The 18,794-nt window shown below is 38.4% G+C and overlaps 2 protein-coding genes across 2 annotated transcripts in view; one reads left to right on the forward strand and one right to left on the reverse strand.

Moving 5' to 3' along the window:
• The window catches only part of SLC27A2 (solute carrier family 27 (fatty acid transporter), member 2), a 12,890-nt gene extending 6,740 nt beyond the window's left edge, over positions 1-6,150 (forward strand). The window contains exons 7-10 of the mRNA XM_009886167.1: positions 1,253-1,451; positions 2,069-2,166; positions 4,728-4,858; positions 5,974-6,150. Of these exons, the coding sequence (XP_009884469.1) occupies positions 1,253-1,451; positions 2,069-2,166; positions 4,728-4,858; positions 5,974-6,150 (605 nt within the window). The remainder of the gene's footprint in view (positions 1-1,252; positions 1,452-2,068; positions 2,167-4,727; positions 4,859-5,973) is intronic.
• A 1,684-nt stretch (positions 6,151-7,834) lies between these two features.
• On the reverse strand, positions 7,835-18,564 carry HDC (histidine decarboxylase). The gene is made up of 12 exons (XM_009886168.1): positions 18,439-18,564; positions 17,204-17,404; positions 16,041-16,154; positions 14,538-14,660; positions 13,566-13,700; positions 12,439-12,582; positions 12,125-12,191; positions 11,119-11,281; positions 10,926-11,016; positions 9,621-9,719; positions 8,828-8,929; positions 7,835-8,635 (listed from the first exon to the last, which is right to left on the reverse strand). Exons 1-12 carry the CDS (start codon positions 18,562-18,564, stop codon positions 7,874-7,876), a joined length of 2,127 nt encoding a protein of 708 aa, XP_009884470.1. The 3' UTR covers positions 7,835-7,873.
• Between the last annotated feature and the right edge of the window lie 230 nt (positions 18,565-18,794).

Below are 18,794 nucleotides of genomic sequence, written 5' to 3' on the forward strand. Positions count from 1 at the left end.
TTGGGTACAGATATTGTCTTTAAGCAGGAGCTATTTAATTCTCAGCCTTTGTACTTAACATGCCACTAAAGAAACATTTGCAAAATAGAAAGCAGTTCTCTTTCCCAGCAGTGACTGAAACTTTTTGCCATTGGAAATAGAGAAAGCACACATGAAAATACTTATTTTATAATATATCTTAATATCAGTTTTCATAGGAGAAGTTTATATATTGGCACAGGCAAACCTGTGTTTAGACCAGATACTTGTACTTTTTGATTTTGTTGCATTCTGTTACATGTGTAGTGAGGACAGAAATGCTCAACTTTTCTGTGCACGAGGGAACAGGCAGACAGGTTACCAACTGCTGAGCAATATACCAGTTGTGTTAAGAGTGTCTGCGCCATAGGCGTACTCTCCTATGCCAACTCTCCCTATGCAGTCTCCTGAGTTGGGATGAGGAGGGGTGTGCACACATATGTTCCAGATTTATGTAAAAGCACCCAAAGTTTAAGTTGCTGAACTGCACAGACGTGGAAAGTATCTGCAACGTAACAGAGAAGCCCCCTAAAAAATGTAAAATCCGAGGCTTGATGGGAACAGACTGTAAATTTTTTTTTATAGAGATAAAATTCACTCCAGTGTGTAACATCCACACAAAGCTCTATATAACATGGGGTTGAGTTTCAATTTACATAACCTGTTCCTGCTCCCTTCATAAATTACTCCAGCTCTAGCACATGAAAGATTAAAGAACACACTAAACAGCCTTTTGGTATATTTTGCACTAAAAGTAAGCAAGCTGAACCCCAGTATTTTGTTCCTAAGTCCAACTGAACCTTTTGGTTGGGGGGTGAGGCGACACCAACTGAGTTACATGGAAGCAGCCCATACCAGTGGTCACCTTCTAATAACATGCCTGATGCCATGTGTAAGTTTCCTTTGTAGACGCAGCTCCTATTGAGTCAGGTGTTTTAAAGTGAGGTTTATGAAGCTGTCTAGAGAAACTGGGCAACTATTTTCCACTTACTAGACAAGACGTCAGAGATTCTGTTCTGCTGCATTAATACAAGCAGGTAATTAATTGTGCTATCTACTGGCATTTTTGAAGACTAGTGAATTGAGAGGGCAAGGTGAAACTCAATCTGTTCCTCCACAACCGATTTTAAAATAACTCTGTAACAGCTGCAAACTTCACTGATGTAATAAAAATCAGTTATTATTTGGCAATTTATACTGTGCTTTTTAAACAAATGTTTTTTCCTCTTCATAGGTAAACCTGGCCTACTGATCTGCAAAATCACCCAATATGCACCATTTAGTGGCTATGCAGGAGCAAAACAGCAAACAGAGAAGAAACAATTAAGAGATGTCTTCCAAAAAGGGGATTTATATTTTAATAGCGGTGACCTTTTAGTAATAGACAATGATAACTTCATTTATTTCCATGATCGAACTGGAGACACATTTCGGTTAGTTTATTTATTTAAATGCTTGCCACAAGAGAAAATTCTGACTCATTCTCAGGTTTGAATTCATATCCAGCATTTCCTACTGACTCATAAAGAGGAATTTCTCTGACTTCAGTCAGAAAGAGAGTGCTCTGAGTCACCTCCACTGTTGTATTTTATCAGTTGTGTTCATAGTTACATACAGAGCCTACAAGAGGTTCAGTTTAATGTGATGAATGAGTGCTATTTTGAATAGTCAGAAACCAGTCATGTTCATAGAACAAAAACATCGTGGTTTCACATTCATTATACTTTTAAAACTCAGAAAGCATCGAGCCTAGGATCAAATCAAATTTAAGTAATATTTTGGGGGTTGGTTTGTTCGGAGCCATTTTAAGCATCATTAAATTAAGTATGTTAAATTCTCCTGAGATTTGAATTATCTGGAATGCGTTGCTGAATTTTGTGGCATGTTTTTCCTCTACTTTTGATAGCAAGTTCCATGTTCTAGAGCAAAAGGGCTTTCTGATCTCAAACTCAGTGCTCAGCCCCTTGTAAAGTCAGACATTAAAACACTGGAGATCGCTCTATGTAATACATACAGAAATTATGACTCCTATTGACTGCTTATTTTCCAGGTGGAAAGGGGAAAACGTTTCTACAACGGAAGTTGCAGATGTTTTAGGACTGATTGACTGCGTTCAAGATGTTATTGTATATGGAGTATCTGTTCCAGGTATGAGGGAAAAACTTGAAATATTCAACAAAAGAATGTTTTAATACATTAACAAAACATCAATATACTGAACTGCAGATTATAGGTAGTCCTACTTCAGCTTATTTTGCATAAGCTACATTTGATGCATTCCATCATTTAAATATATGAGATATTAATTATCTAAAAAAATATAGCCAAAGCTTGTATTAACATAGTATGCCAAGAATACTAACAGGACAATGGAAGAACATTTGAGATTAAGTATCCTGGATATAAACATTGTTGTATCTTTTACAAGAATGTAGCTCTGCAATTACTATGGAGTGGGACAAACAAAATAGAGTTGACTTTCTAGAATAAGAACATCACTTAAGAAATTGATTCCTCCCTTTTTCACCTTTCTTTAACAACCTGAAGGAATTCAAGAAGTTCTGACATGTTTACTGCCTTTTTTCTACTCCTCAAAAAACCTGTGAAATCCTTGACCTTTTAGAAACCCTTGAAGTGCTTATGGCAGCTTTTTTTTTCCCTTTTTTCTTTTTTAATTTGAGAGGCACTGCTCCTAAAGGCAGATACACAGATACAATGGAAGACAAAAGAGAGAATAGATATTGCTTAACTCTACTTTCTTGTCTCCTGTATTTTGGAGGTACCTTCCTGTCCATGTTTCTCACTTACCCAAATTCCCCAGGACTCCCATCTAGCTCCTCACTGTGTTTAGGTTGTGACGGACAGTTAAAATGGAACCCTTCCTTACAGTGTAATGCAGGGACCTGAAATCAAATAAAAAAGCTTAGATTTGATTGAAATCCTGAGTATTGCAAGTGGTTTGGACTAGGTGGCATAATATATTGCATGCCCTTAGAGTAGTCTAAGGAGGAGGAAGAATTTTGGAACCCCTGTTAAGTTAACATATATTAACAAGTATAACAGATTAATTATTAATTCATTAACAATATTAATTAACAGGTATCACACTTTTCCAGAAAGGTTTCCAGACTATGATATATCATAACATGGATCACATCAATGACAAATGAGTATTTTGGAATTGAAAGGCATGTTAGAGATGCCAGTCTTCCAACATCCACCATTTCCTTTCACCATTTATTCAACGTGTGAGAGATTCTGTTAATGTTATGATCCACTCGTTATTTCCTCTACTAAAACTGGAAGACTTGAGAATGGAAACACCCAGTGTTTCTGAGACTAGAATAACAAGGCTGTTTATAAACCAAGATGATCTATTAGAATAGTGAATTTAATAAAAATAAACAAACTTTTTATTAATCATATGTGTCTCTCCTACACCTATTGATCTAAAATTAAAGCCTCTCTTTAAATTTCTCATTTTCAGCTGCTTTGTGGTAGGGATAAACACAAAGCTGCCCTAGGAGACATTTCAAAAGAAAGGTAACAACATAAATGGTCTAGAGTTCTTTATGTATTTCTCAGATTACACTCTAGGAGATGAGAAAGATATGCTGTTATTCTTAATGCTCTTATAAAACTACATAGAAGAGGTGTTAATATCTAATTATGGAACAACTTTATGGAAAAAAAATATTGTTCAAACCAGTTCTCACCTTACATTTGTGTAAGAACTCAGTGAATTGTGTATTTTTTTTTTTTCTGTTTTACATGGCACAGGAATATTTGTACTTTAGTAACTTAGCTGGGGATGATACTATACATCACCTGAGAACTCATTAATTCAACACTCTAGATTTTGAATAAAATGTTATCAGTACATGGTGTTAAAGGCAAAGAGAAACAAGACTCTAAAGAAACTAAAGAGCAATTAATCTTAAATTAGCATATGCTCATGCTCTGCTTTTCTTTAAGTAGAGCACTGTTCTTTCTCTACTTCCCATTTTCACTTCCCCCTGTATACAATTCTATGAAAGCATTCATATGGTTCTAATGTAAAACTCTGTATAAGAATATTACTTATTTCTTCTTGCATTACCTGTAATCCCAGAAAACAGAATGAACACCAAAAGGTTTGTGTTTAAATGGTGTCCCATACCTCAGCCACCAAAAGGGGAGGGAAGAAGCCCTCTCGGTGTATAAAACAAGTAAAAAATCTGAAGTACCTGGATTTTTGCAGCGCTTAATCATTCATTCATATGGTAATAAACAATGGCAAACTGGGTCTTATTCCTTTCTATCCTTTTTCTGCATGGATGAGCTTGTCAGCACAAGTACAAGCAGATTTACCATGATTTACTGTAAATTAACCCACACAGTTAAATGCTGCTGCAGGCAGACTTCTGCCTCAGAGTACCGAGACGTGATTTTCCAAAGTCTTTCCAAAAAAAAGACTCTCAAAAGAAGGATGATTTTCAAAATATCTGCCATCTGTAATTCTGATGCTAGGCTTTCAAAAGAGTTTGGCATCTAGGATGCTGAAGCTTTAAGAAAGTCTAATCACTTAGATGTCTAATGGAAAATATAGTTAGTATGTTTTCTAACATGGCTTAGAAGGAAGGGTTCACTTAAAGGCCTGGGGGGGGAAGAGGTTAGCCTGAAGTTCAAAGTTAGATACAAGCTGCAGTTATTTGCTGTCATTCCTTCAGGTTATGAAGGCAGAACAGGAATGGCATGTATTCGACTAAAGGAAAACTATGAATTTAATGGAGAAAGTACTTACAGACACGTTAACACTCACCTTCCAAATTATGCAAGACCTCGTTTTATAAGGATTAAGGTAAACCAGTAATTAGCTTTTGTGTGTCCATCTGGATTGTATTGTCTTTCTCTTCTATGAGGACTATGGACTTTCTAGTTACACTAGAAATTCTTGAAAAGGCTTCGTCTCTCATTTGCTCATCACTTACCAATATGAAAGTAGAACTGCGCCCAGATGTTTTTTTCAGGCTGAACTGAAACAAGTTGCCTGAGCATCTACAGGATACCTGGCACATTTTAACATATAAAATCAGGGAGATCTCTGAGTGGAAAATACATTTCTTGTTGGATTCCTTAAGCACAGTAACGCAGCTGTGTTCTCAGTTTAGTGCAGCTCTGTCTACAGACTGCTCTGTACAAAGGTGAAGATTCCCACGCAAATGAAAGCTTGCAGGAGAGCTGTCCTTTGCAAGAGAGGCCTTAGATTTTTATCCTACCAGTGAATAATTAGCCAAATTCTAAACTGAAATTTAACTTGAATTTGGGAAATTTTGCAAGAATGTCTCTCTCGCCATACTTCTCAAGTTATTTATTTAAAATAAGTATTGCTCCTTTGAAAAAGGCTGTGTATTCACTGAGATGACTCAAGAGGACTAACACAGAGATATCGGCATGTCTAATTATTTAATCTATCTTTAAACTTTTGAGTTATGCAAACAAAACAGTTGACCAGCCAAGGTAGTGGTTTGTCTTGACATCCAGTGTAAAGTACAGTGAGTCTTGCCCAGCCTCCAACTGCCATTTTCTTTGTTCTTCTTTTCTGAGAAAAAGTCTTTTTTAATCTGAGAACATAATTTAATAAATTTCTGGATAAAACCCTTGATTCTCTCTGACTAAAGGCTGAAAACTAGTGTTTTCCTGCCCCATTTAAGCAGATTAGTGAGGTAAGCCTTTCAGTAATGTTTTTGTGTCCCCAGCACTTCTTACATTCAGAGTAATTACTGGCCCACATATTCCACAGTCCAGTTGTTATCTGATGAATGCAGATAGCTTAGACCTCTATTAGTAAGGCTTCAACTTCTGTGCTGTATGGGTTTTCTTTAAATATTACTCCCTTTGAATTTAGAAAATCTAATCTAATTCACACAATTATATACTGACATTGATAAGTAGAGATGTAATTTTGTTTTGTAGAGTGCCATTGAACTTACAGCAACTTTTAAGTACCGTAAAATACAACTAATGGAGGAGGGTTTCAATCCAGCAGTCATCAAAGATCGCCTGTACTTCCTGGATGACAAAGAAAACCTGTATGTACAAATGACCCAGGGCATTTATAACTCAGTAAAAAACCATGACTTCAAATTGTGAGCAAGTAAAAAAAAATAAAAATCTGTGGTTTATAATACTTAGTTTTTAAAGCATCTATTATTCTAACCTTGCCAGGAATTTCTGTTTATTAATATTAGCAAATACGAGTATCTGAAATAAATTGTGAACGTGAGATTGTTTTAATAAAGCAGAACTACTCCAACTCTTAGCCTGATGACTTGATCTTAGCCTGACTTCCCCTCTCCTTCATACTTTGAATCTTACCTACCTTCCTACTGCGTATGGATGTATTGTTAATGCTGTGAATGTTGATATTGGGCACCTAAGCATGTGAAAGTGGGTACAATATAAGACAGCTTTATGCAAATAGATTTATATTCATATTAAAGGGTGATCCACTGCATTAGTAAAAATTACATCCCTAAGTCAAAACACAAAACATTTAAAAAGATCATTAATGAAGCTTACAGTTGTCTCAAATCAACTAATCAAAAAAGTCTGTATTAGATGCTTACATTAATTTTTATCCATTGCAGCAGATATGCCTTCTTATTTTTTATGCACCAAACAATACATACACAGAATGAGAACAATTGATAAGAACTAAGATGTACTTTCCTTCGGGTGCAAATAGAGTAATGGCAGGCCAGATACTTCATAATAAAGTGTGGCTTAGATTTCCCTAGGATTTAAAAAAAGGCAAATAATATTACAGAATGGAATAAAATAAATCTGTTCTTACTAGAAAGGGCTAGCAGACCAAATTTTACTGCTCCTTTTAACACATGCCTCAATATACTCCACTGTGAGTTTAGCTGATGTTATATAAAGGCATGGAAATTGTTCCAATTAACCAGACTCGCTGTTTACATAGCTTGAGAATAGTTGTACTGGGTCAGACTGAAGATCCATCTGGCCGAGTACACCGCCTTCAAGATGGGGCAATTGTAGGTGTCTGGAAACAACTATGAAGAAAGCAGCAAGCACCTAGCAGTGCTTCCCCAGAATAACCTCCTAGCAATCATCATGCTTCCTGACTCAACAGTAGTGTCTCTGATTTTAAGGCTGCCCTCAATAGATTTTTCTCCCCAAATTTTTCTTAATTATTCTTGAAAAGTATGTACATCATTGGCCTCTTGTACCACTAAGTATCTTTGCTGCACAGAGACCCTTTCTTCCATAACACCCCTTAGTTCTTCTGTTACGACGATGGGTGAAATATCATTCCTACTTTTTCCTTGCACTTGTGATTTACAGACCTTGGGTAATGCTGAGAAAGGCCACAGGTGCTTAGCAAGGGCAACTGCTCTTGCAACACAGTTGCATAAAGCCTCCTGTGCACTGTAACTGATCAGCACGGATAGAATGACAGGGCTGCTGTGTGTTTAAACTCATGGAGTTTTAAAATTGCCCTAATACAGGAAAATCTTTTAGCGAGATTCTTTTTGCACAGTTCAGAGTTAATGTTGCCATTGTCTGCACACACAGCATCTATAGAGTTTAAGTCAAGGTATTAAATTGGTATTTTCTTTGCCACAGTCTAAAAACCAGAGAGTTTCATGTTATATGCCTACAAGATTTATTTGACATTTTAATCTATAAATACACGAGGTTTCCACCAGTAAAAGCACAGGAATTTTCTCAGTGGTCATTGCCACTGCTTACATATTGAACAAAATAACATGTGGTATTGCATATGAATAAGCAAACTTTGGTTCTCTTTCTACCTGGAGAAGTCTTAAGGACTAATGTCTTTTACTTCTTAAACAATGGCTTGCAGAGGACAACAAGGCAGCTGAAGGCCACACTGAATGCTACACTCCGGAAAACTTGGGACACTGTAGAACTTAATTAGTTTTTTGAAGGCACTTTTTTTGAGCATCATCACCTCTTCGGGCAGCCTGGAAAGAATTCTGGTATTTGCATGAGACTCCTTCTTGTCAGTGGCTGCTGCTTTGGGGTTACATTGCTCAAGACTACCAGTCATTGGCACACTGTTGCAGCTAAGGGAACGTGCTGTCTTTTTCTTGCCTTGAACAGATAAATAACTGAATAAAAAAGAGGTTAACTTATGTTTGGTAACATGTTGGACATCTTCTGGAAAACAGTCATCTACAGGACCCTCTTGACCTCTCACCTGTTGACTAATCACGCACGTTCCGGGGCTCGCTGCTAACTTCTTAGGCTGAACTACTATTTTTCTGGAAGGTGTTTTGTATTTTCCTCCATCTAGATACAACTGAGAAGCATTGCTAAGGGCATCAGAACTAGGCTTAACTATCATATTAGGGATTCTTGCCCCATCACGAGAACTGATGCAGCACAACCCATAATTCTGGCTAACAATTTGGGCTGCAGTCTGTTGAATGATGTTCCAGTCTTGCAGAATATCTTCCCTGGTTGTGAACTGAGATGTTACAGTAAAGCGAATGATGAACTTGTCATGAATGGTTGCTGGAATGAGAAAGAGCCTGCCAGAACTGCTTAGTTCTTTCAGGAGTTTTTCTGTCAGCCAGTTGGGGCCCTGTTTTAAATATGAAGAAGAAAAAGAAAATAATACTATAATTAGAACTTCCAGTGACATCCAAACATCTCTGTAAGAATTCCAGCATTACAAATTCTTACATTAAAGTTTATTCACAGTTCTTAATGTCTGGGGGGAGATCAACTGTGGTCAATTCATTCCAAAGAGACATGCAAAAGGTCCAATCTTTACCTTTAAACGAAATACAACCAGTCCAAGATGTCTCTTGGCAGGAATTTCAAAGAGTGGATCACTTTTAACCAACGATTCAAAGAATTTGGCTGTTTCAGTACCCTATAATTAAGGAAAAAGTAGTTATGTATTGGTTTGTCACAAACACACTGTGAGACACTAAATGAAGTAGTTAAAAAGAATTCTTTTCCTTACTAAAACACATCATTCCAATGCATGAACGGTAGCAAACAGAAGAATGACAACAAACCTAAGAATTTTAAAATCTGTCTCTATTTGCCCAAATGCCTGACAATGAACAAGAGTAACTGGACTATACAGAAGAATTTTCTAGAAGGTTTGAAAACAGAATGTGCCTACTCGAATTAGAGTCCTTTTGTGGCAACTGTTGATCCACAATATGATCCCTTGTATTTACACTCCATCAAAGACTTAAGCCCGTAAATCTTCACAGCAACAGGATCAGCCATCCATCACAGCCTGCCTCCCAAACACTTTGCCTCGAAGAAAGCTGCTACAGATTAGTACTCAGTAATGTGCAGAAGGCATTGACTTAGCGAATCGCTTTCCATTGCCTATTGCTTCCAAGAAGGGAACAGGAAATGTTTTGTCTACACAGTCAATCTTTACAGATTAATTATGAGTAAAATCAGCACGCATTTAGCGTTCACATGCAAGCTTTGTGTGTGAGAGGATTTCTGTCACTCGTCTTTGCACCACTGAATTTATTCAACTCAGCTACCAACAAATGAACATAAATGAACATTTATGCTAGCATTGTTAATTCACATACATGTCGGACATGAGCTTGAAGCTTTTTCACCCCAAATGAACGAATCACAAACCACAGCTTCAAAGAACGAAATCGACGACTCAGTGGAATTTGCCAGTGCTGTGAAAACACAACAGTGTACCAATGAGTGCAAAACCAACAGAAAGGAGTGTCCCCTTACACTGCTATGTCTGTTGCTTCAGACACAGGTCAGAAACCTCCATTGACACAGATAATTTCATATTACGGAAAATCGGTTAAACCTAGGAAATAGCCATCAAAGAAACACTGTCTACATATTTTTCAATTATTTGAAAAAATAAGATTGTGGGTATTCCGCTTAATCTATGACCTAGGTATGCCTGAATTTTTAGTTAGTTACCAGCTAATAACACCACCTTTTTGCATTTAAAAAGCATTATCAATTTAAGATGTGTCCATTTACACTTTAGGATTGAGCACTCACTTCAGTTCCTGTAATTTGCATAGTTAAGTGCCATCCTGAACGTTTTCCCAAATCAACTATAAATAGTGAGAGTTGATATAGGTGTAGACCCTTCCAGATGAAGTAACACCTACTGCATGGAAAAGAGTGACAAAACATGGAAAAGACCACTTCTAGGGAGCTATGCAATTACATGCAGGGTCCTATTTAACCACAAGAGGGACTCGTTGATATATTTCCCACACATACACACTCCCACTCCAGTGAAAAGCACTATTGATTTCAAGGAACCAATTATCTTTTCAGGACCTAGGGTGAGATCATAGCAGAAACAACTGACAGTGAATATTCTTTTGTTCCAGTGGACTGAAATCTGCTGTAAGATGGATCAAAAGTGAAATGCCTCTTAGCTCTCCTATGAATAGCTTAATCTGAAGAAAAACATAATTCATTCTACTGCTGTTTCAGAGCATGGTGTTTCCATTGCTTACTCCTTTCCCTTCTTCATTTGATATCAAAGATACAAGAAAACCAGCCAAAATGCCATCAGTAGGAATTACTTCAGCAACACGATGCACAGAAATGACCCTTCTAACTAAAAAGACAAGGGTTTACAAGATTTTACAGGATCATGATCCATGTAAAAATCTTAAGTACTTCAATCTCTATATCTGAAAGCAATTTCATCATCAATTTTCATAACCAGGGCTCACTTCAAAGTTTTACTATTTAATCTGCATTAAGATCTAGTATAATTGGTTTTATGCTTTTATGTAATAAGACCAGCTATAAGATAAGGATGCTGCAGAGCTTGTGGAATTTCGCATTCTGTTTGAACATTTTATAGGCAATTTAAAATATTGACTGAAGTAACAACTTACCATGAAATCAACAGCAGCTCCTGAATTGGGATGTCTGAGGTATACAGGGTTAACACTGAAGGTTTGATGTAACTTGTATTTATCTTTAACCCTATCAATTGTAGAATGAACTGTATTTAGCAAAGAATTGTGCAGAGAAAGACTTTGCAATTTGCATGTTATCCTTTTGGTGTTGTGTCTTGCCTTTACTCACCAAAATCCAGTGCAGTCAAAATGAACCATCATCCATTTAGAAGGGTTAAAAGTGAAGGAATCTGCATATTCAATTCCATCCAAGAACAACCGAAATTCAGGACATACAAATGCTGTTCCCGCGTATGCAGCGTCAATATGAAGCCAGAGTCCCTCAGCATCACCTGTTGGAATTGAAATTGTTGTCATGTAAGGAACATAAGGAATCCAAATACATACTTAATCTCTCCTCTCTGAAAACTAGGGACGTGTTTTTGCAGGAGGCGAACAGGCTCGCAACAAAATAGCAAGCAAGACAAACAACTAGTTTTATTCTAAAACTGTGGATCCAGAACCCCAAAATATAGGGTAATGCCAAAATCAAACAGACTGTACAACAAAATTCACTATTCCTTATTTCATATGAGTGAGGCTTTTTAACGTTTGATTTCTGCCACCTGCCTTTTTACTAAGTGAAATTCCCCAGTACAACTCAGTTGCACAAAGACGGAAGAAAGACACGGTGGCATGCAAAAAAGCACCCAGAGATAGACAGATGCCACACTCCGACCCATAAGAGAAAGCGCCACAGGTCTTCAGCAGCTACTTGTGAGAATTTATGCTGGAATAGAATCTGCAACCATGTCAAATTTACCTATTGATCAAAGGATGTCCTATCAAACACTACCTTCAAAACTCCTTTGCTAGGTTAAATACTTATGTATCCATCCTACAACAGTACTGCCCTCTGTCCTGCACAGTCTGTATTCCCTGAATAGCCACATTAAAGATCTATCAGTTGGCAAACTTCACCCATCTTGAATAGAATGTATTTTAGCATCCTAAGCTAAATCTTACACAAATCATGCAAAGTCTTGCGCTGAGTCTGCTGATCTTTGAGTCACATCTGAAAAACTCAGCTGATGAGTGTTTCTCACTCTCCTTGGTTTTGGCATCAAAAATTCTCATACCATCTTTTCTGTGCTATCATAGTTTAAGACGAGAAAAAAAAAAAAAAAGACACTTACAAATTGGACCTAGTTCTGAGAGATTGTCAAAAGCGCAAACACCAGTTGTACCCAAAGTTGCACAAACCTAGAAGAAAACAGACCTGTTAAGATGGCATTTTTTAAATAAATGGATGCAGCACTTTCAAAGTGGAGAGGCTATCATGTACATTCAAAATGACGTTAATTTTTTTTTCAATAAAATAGAACTTGTATACACTTTAACCTTCAGCTAATGTATTTTAACACAGTAAGAAATGTTTCAGATGTAATTTTATGTTGACATTAAGAATACAACACTATGTCAATATCCCCACCCAGAAAGTTGAACATACAAAGACTGGCACTAGGCCTTTATTTCGGTCTTCTGCAATGGCTTTCTTCAAAGTTTCACCTCTGAGGGAAAAGTTCTCATCCACAGGCAGAAATTTCATCTTCACAAGAGAAATCAAGCCAGCCTTTTCTACGGAAGAATGCGCCTTTAAAAAAAAAAAAGAAAAACAGTAAGAAAGCAAGCTCTGAGGCTGAACATCTGTGATAAGTTATGGCCTTATAAAAGACGGTGGTTGCAAGAAAAGTGGAGATAAGGTCCTTATTATAATCCATTTAATACAACTCTGAAAGTTTCTTTTTTGTGAATAACTGAAGAAAATAATGCACTGTAATTCCAAGGAATGCATATGCTCCATTTATTTGGGTACGTTACTAAAACGTAATAACAGGAAACCTCACCTTGTGTTTGGAAGGCCATTTATCAAAACACAGATCTTAAAGGACCCTCCAGAAACAGATCTACCTCAGTTTATTCCCTCCTCCCTGCCATAAGAAGATAAAAACCCCTGAAGTGTGCCTACTTCTGAGCTGGGGTAGACCAAAACTCCTCACAAGAAAAAGCCCTTTTAGCTATAAGAGAGAACCAGCATGAGTGTCTCTCCCATTGCAGTTTTCACAGGGGAATACGATTGTTCAGGTCAGGAGCCAAAGTACAGAACAGGTTTGCAGGCAGAGTCACAGTGGTGTGTAGATGTTTTCCTCAAAGAACAAGCACAGAGGTCTGGAGTGGAGACCACAACCAGCACTGAGGTAACGTCCCAAGAGTGTCTCTCGATGAGTGGAAGGAGGCTGCGAAGAAACAACAGCTGAAGCAACACGAGATCAGCACCTAGTTACCGGAGTAAAGCTTTGTGAAAAACAGGAAGGAAGTGCAGAAATGAGTCATGTCAAACAGTCTCTTGAGGACTGCCGGGACCCTGCAAAACCTCATCTCACACCAATTTAAAACCTCATCTCACACTGATTTAACTTCCCTGTCTGCAGAAAGCAACATTAGAGAGATTCATTCATGCTTGTGAGGCATTCATGTTTGTGCTGTCCTCTTGGTACAGAAACACAAGTTCACATTGCATGGTCTGGGTGAGACAGCAGAAGCAAATTTGTTTTCTTTGTTACCATAAGGACCTACTTGATCAGATGCATAAGCGATGAGGCGAGAATTGAGTGAGGACTCATCAGTGTCTGGCTCAGAATGCTTCATCTCCAGAATTTTGTTTTTCCTTGCTGCTAAGAGTGCAACCAGCGTTGATTCACTCACAGTGCTCTGCAAAGACATTGCTCATTTACCGCAACACATTACTACTATATTGCTATTCTGTCAGGGAATTACTGAAGCCATTGAAGTGCTCAGTTGCCCACCCCCTCTTTTTCTTTCTACTCCTCCTTTTCTGGGACACAGTGGAAAGTCACAGGCTGATGAGCAGCTCTCTGGGCCAGCAACACAAAACAAAGACTTTTAACTGCTGTGTATTTTTAATGTGCAGGACTGAGTTCCTGGGAGTAAATACATCACATTTTCCCTCTGTTGTTCTACAGCTAAAATGTAGTATCTCCCGTAAAAATTGCAACCCTGAGCAAAGCTCCTTATAACCAGAGCACCTTAGCACTGATTCCAGGGGATACTTGCTTAGGCCTTATGAAAAGGAGGTAAAGGTTCAGGTGTTGATCTTGTGACTCTGAGACACAAAGTAGACACGAGAAAAAGCAAAAATTATTTCTCGTATGGCTAAGAACTGCTGGCAGAAGGACAGTTACCAGGACTCCTTCTCTCATTACTGAATAGTCACTTTAGTGAATAATTTGGTGATGTGAAACATACTGAAGAGACCAAATCTGCCTCTCACTTACCCTTAGTAAGGCACAAGAGTAGCTGCTCCTCATCCATAACACAATTAGGACTAAAAGCAATAGCAATTCCTATTCTATAGTCTTCTATATTTAATACTAAAATTTGGGAAAGTAGTGTGAAATTGGGATTTGTCTCTATTCAGACCCATAGACCAAATCTTGCTGGTTTTGCCTCCAGGAAAACTATCGCCCAGAGGGAAATTCACTTGAGTGAAAACAAAATGTTGATGAGGCCACCTCTGATCTCCCCTACCTGTAGGACTCCTCCGCCCACACTGTCAGGATGGTGGTGCAGGAATTTATCTGGAAGGCCCAGCATTTTAGCCAACCAATCCATCACATTCATTTCCAGTTCTGTACAGGCTGGACTGGAGGCCTAGAAAAACCAAACAAAGACAATTCACCCTGCAAACACAGCAGAAGTCCAACGCTTAGAGTAAACCACACATCACATTTTAATTAATAGCCCTGAACACTTTTAATTGCCTTGGGAGAAGTATCACCTAGGCTCAATAAAGGCAGACAACAAGTTTTGTATCATTGGATATATAAGCAGCTAACTGTGTAATACTATGGCCCATACCTAGCAGAACACAACATTATTATAATTAAAACAATGTTGTTTGGTGAGTTCTGTAGTACAAACCTCTACGTTAAGGTTGCAGTTGAGGGTGACCTCGAGTCATCTTGCTTATTCCCTCATTACCAGTTGCTCTCTTGCAACACCAAATACAGAGACTCTCACCAACCTTCTTAAAATGCTCTCTCCAGCTTACCTGCATCACCTCAGTGTTGAGATTCTAAACTACCAATAATTTAGTCATTAAAAAAGAAATCACAATGAGACACTTGAGACAAAACCACAGAACTGCAATTCACCACAAAAGTACATGGTCTTGGTTCCTAACAAGAAAGAGCAGTGATCTCTTTCAACAGAGGAGATTTAAGGGAGGCTTTTTGAAGAACAGCAAAAGAAAGATGAAAGCTGTTCTGCAGTGTCCAGCTTTCCACTTATGAAAGAACCCGTTTACATTGCAAACTTAACAGAAGTCTATCAAAACTAGGTTGAGGAGATGGAAACGGACACTTCTGTGTATGCAGCGAGCTAATCTGATATAATGACATGGAGACCGTAACCACCAATGTCTTATAGGTTTACGAGCTTCTACTGCTTTCTTACACAGAGACAAACATCTAAAAATCTGTCTAACGCCACCCCTGGCTTCCAAACACCACTGAGGTATGCAAAGTCAGAACCAAATAGTGCTGTGTAGCTGCAGAAGGATACCAAATACTCAGACATTCTGGGACAGGTCACCAATTACTTTCAGAAGAGGAAAAATAGGAAATGTGTTCTCTCAAAGGAGCAGAAGAACTGGAATGGAGCCCAACCTAGCCTGCAGCCATGGGTGGTGGCTGCTCTATCGCCTGCAGTGCTTGCATAACCACCTTGACACTGAGACTAGACAACAGGGAACAATACTCACAGGGGAACGTGCAAAGAATTAGAAAAAAAGACATTTCTAGTGGTATATTTTCTTCATTCACCTCTTATGACTAGGTAATGTTTGCTCTCATATATTCTACTCATTTATTTATTTATTCGGGTGATATTTTTCAGTTATGCAAACACCATACAGTTGGTTAAAGTAAATAATTATACTGACTCATAGAACAAGAAAGAATGACTATGACCTGCTCCTGCATAATACAGGCAGGAGAAGAATATCTAAAATAACAACAACAAAAAATTTACCCATGTGAATCCCAAGCAGTTAATTGCATCAGCCAACATATCTCCAAGGAGTGAAGGCCAGGAAGTAAGAGCTGGGAAGTAGGCATGCATATGTGGGCTTTGCCAATGGACTACCTAGAACAAAATTGTCTAGAAGTTAAGACTGAAAATGTCACAAAATTCTGCACGAGATGTAGTGATTAGCATCTGTTTAGAGTGATGGAAAAGGATCACAGAAACTTAATATGTGCAATTATAGATCTGCTAGCAGAAAGCTACAAAGATAATATCAACAGGAGTGCAGCACTAGCAAATGATAACACTGTGTCGTTATTAGATAATTTCCAAATTATAGCAAAAGCATTTATCGGAATTAAACAGGCAGACAAAGATTCTGAACAGGAAAGAATGGTCTTCTGAACATTGCACAACAGAGTCAGAAATATTTATCAAAATATTTATCTTTATAAGTGGAATTATTACAACAAAGTTGCTCTTGCTCATTTTGTCATCAAACAACAGCAATTTACAATTACATAGCCCCCGTCTATACACCTGAAGGAGCTTTTATGCGGGACACCAGTGGAAGCACGTTTTATGTGAATACCTCTCCTATACCAGACCAAGTTTCTGCAAATATCTATAAGGAAAATTTTAAAATAGACTTTGAAACAGCTTTTACATAAAATGCTGAATTAAATATGAACTCCCTTAGCAGAACATGCAGTATTTATGTGCAATAGGAAGGAGAGCTTTACATTCAAAGAGCAGGAGACAAGTCTTTTATGTACACGACCATGGGCAAGAGATATTTCGCCTTGCTGTGCCTGAGTTTCCACATCTCTGAAACTGAGATGATGCAATTAAGCACGCAGAGGCCTTGTGAAGCTAAACTTACCAGTGTCAGAAAATCATTTTTTTCCCTCTAAGCAAATGTGAGTTATTCTCAATGTATAAAATACTTGAAAAATACATTCGGTCTATCCCCTAAAATTATAGTTGGGAACACAACAGTAATCTCCAGAATCCTCCTGTGGACATAATGTCTCCAAGACTTATTCTACACTTTGGGTGTTTTACTTATTTAGATAAACGTACTGCAGAACCTGTGCTTTCCCAGGATTTGGTGTTCACCCCAGATTGTAGTAACTTTTTCCCATGATGATTATTACTTTATTTCTTACCCCAGGCATAATAATCTTCTCTATATCTCCAAAGATGTTGTCCCAGTTGTCTGGGTCCATTGGGGCAGAATCTGGCAACTGGGCTCTCATGTAACCTGGCTGTACATCAGGAGTCACCCGTCTCTCTCTCACATTGCTCAGGTACTGGCAAACCTGGAAGAAGCAAACCAGTGCTTTGAATTTCGATTGCAGGAAAACTAACTAGTGGTATTAGCACTTCACACCATCTGTCACTAGCATTGGACAGGGCTTGGAATACTGTTCCCAGGATAGCCACGAGGACTAACCTTCCTACACCCTACTTGTCCCATCTAATAATGTAGGGACATGGCTTCTGAAACAGGCTTCATGGGCACAGAACAGATTCACAGGGATATTTCAGTGTCGTCACTGAATAGTTCAAACGTACCTTTAAAATACAATCATGGTACAAGTACAGTTTGTTTCATTCCTGAGAGGACAGACAGATTTTCTTGCCTACAAATTAACCGAAACCGCATTTCATAAGAACTTAAGTTTTCATAATGCCCCATGCTTCCCTGTCATTACAGCATACCCCCTTTTGCATCCTCTGAAAACAGCTGCACAGTTCCACACCTTTTCTCCACTTTTTTGGCAATCTCCTCTAGCTCTAGGACCAAAGTTTGCCCCCCATCTCCAGAACTGTGCCAGTATCAGTGAAGTTTCTTGGTGTCAGCCAGGGAAGAGCCACTGTGCATAACCCCTTAGCACAAGTTTATTCAGAGTCACAGTTTTGCAGCTTTACCACAGTATTTTAAATGTAAGACCAAAAAACCTAAGTTGTCCACCGACTCTAAATCCGTTAATTTAAACTCAACCCAGGGACACATTTTTGTCTCAGCCCCAGCAGATCTAAGTCTCAAGTACACACTTGCAAGTAAAGAGAATATAGCCCATCCCCACTTCGGGGTACCACTCCCAGACCAACAACAGTTGGTCGCCATGAGTAAATGCTACCTGTTTTCAAGAGCAGAGAATCACTCACCTCTCTGTCTGTACTCCTCAGGCTCCATACTGATTCCTTCTAAAAGCACCTCTTCAGACCTGGGCCACGACCTTTTGGGAGCTGTGGGAAGTTTGGTCTGGTGCCCTGCTAGCTGCTTCACCCTTTATAGCTCCCTTTATCTCTCAGACTCACGCATTCTGGAAAAGGTTGAACGTAGGCAGGTTATTGGTGAGTGTTTATCTAACTCCTCCCAACTGAGGGCTTTTACAGTCTCTCCTATGTTCTCATCTGTGCTCTTTTGATGTGCACGATAGTATATCTCTAAGAGGAGCTGCCTCCGCACTAACCCTTTCCCATTTTCAATCAATCTTTCAGAAGTCTCACAGTAATCCATGTCATGAATATAAGACACATTAGCATCAGACTTGTGGGAGAGGAAAAGCTCAAGAGCTTTCAACACCAAATAAAAGCAGCCATGTTACTCTAGCACACTGAAACCAGAGCTAGCAGTTGCCGTTAAAACAAGGCATCAGCACATATAAATTTGACACTACAGATGGGGACTCTTAATTTTTCCTTTGAAAGAATTGTAGGACTGAGTTTTCCCAAGAAAAGAGTATACCT

Source organism: Charadrius vociferus, unplaced genomic scaffold (genome assembly GCF_000708025.1).
Source record: "Charadrius vociferus isolate BGI_N301 unplaced genomic scaffold, ASM70802v2 scaffold365, whole genome shotgun sequence".
Lineage (NCBI taxonomy): Eukaryota > Metazoa > Chordata > Aves > Charadriiformes > Charadriidae > Charadrius > Charadrius vociferus.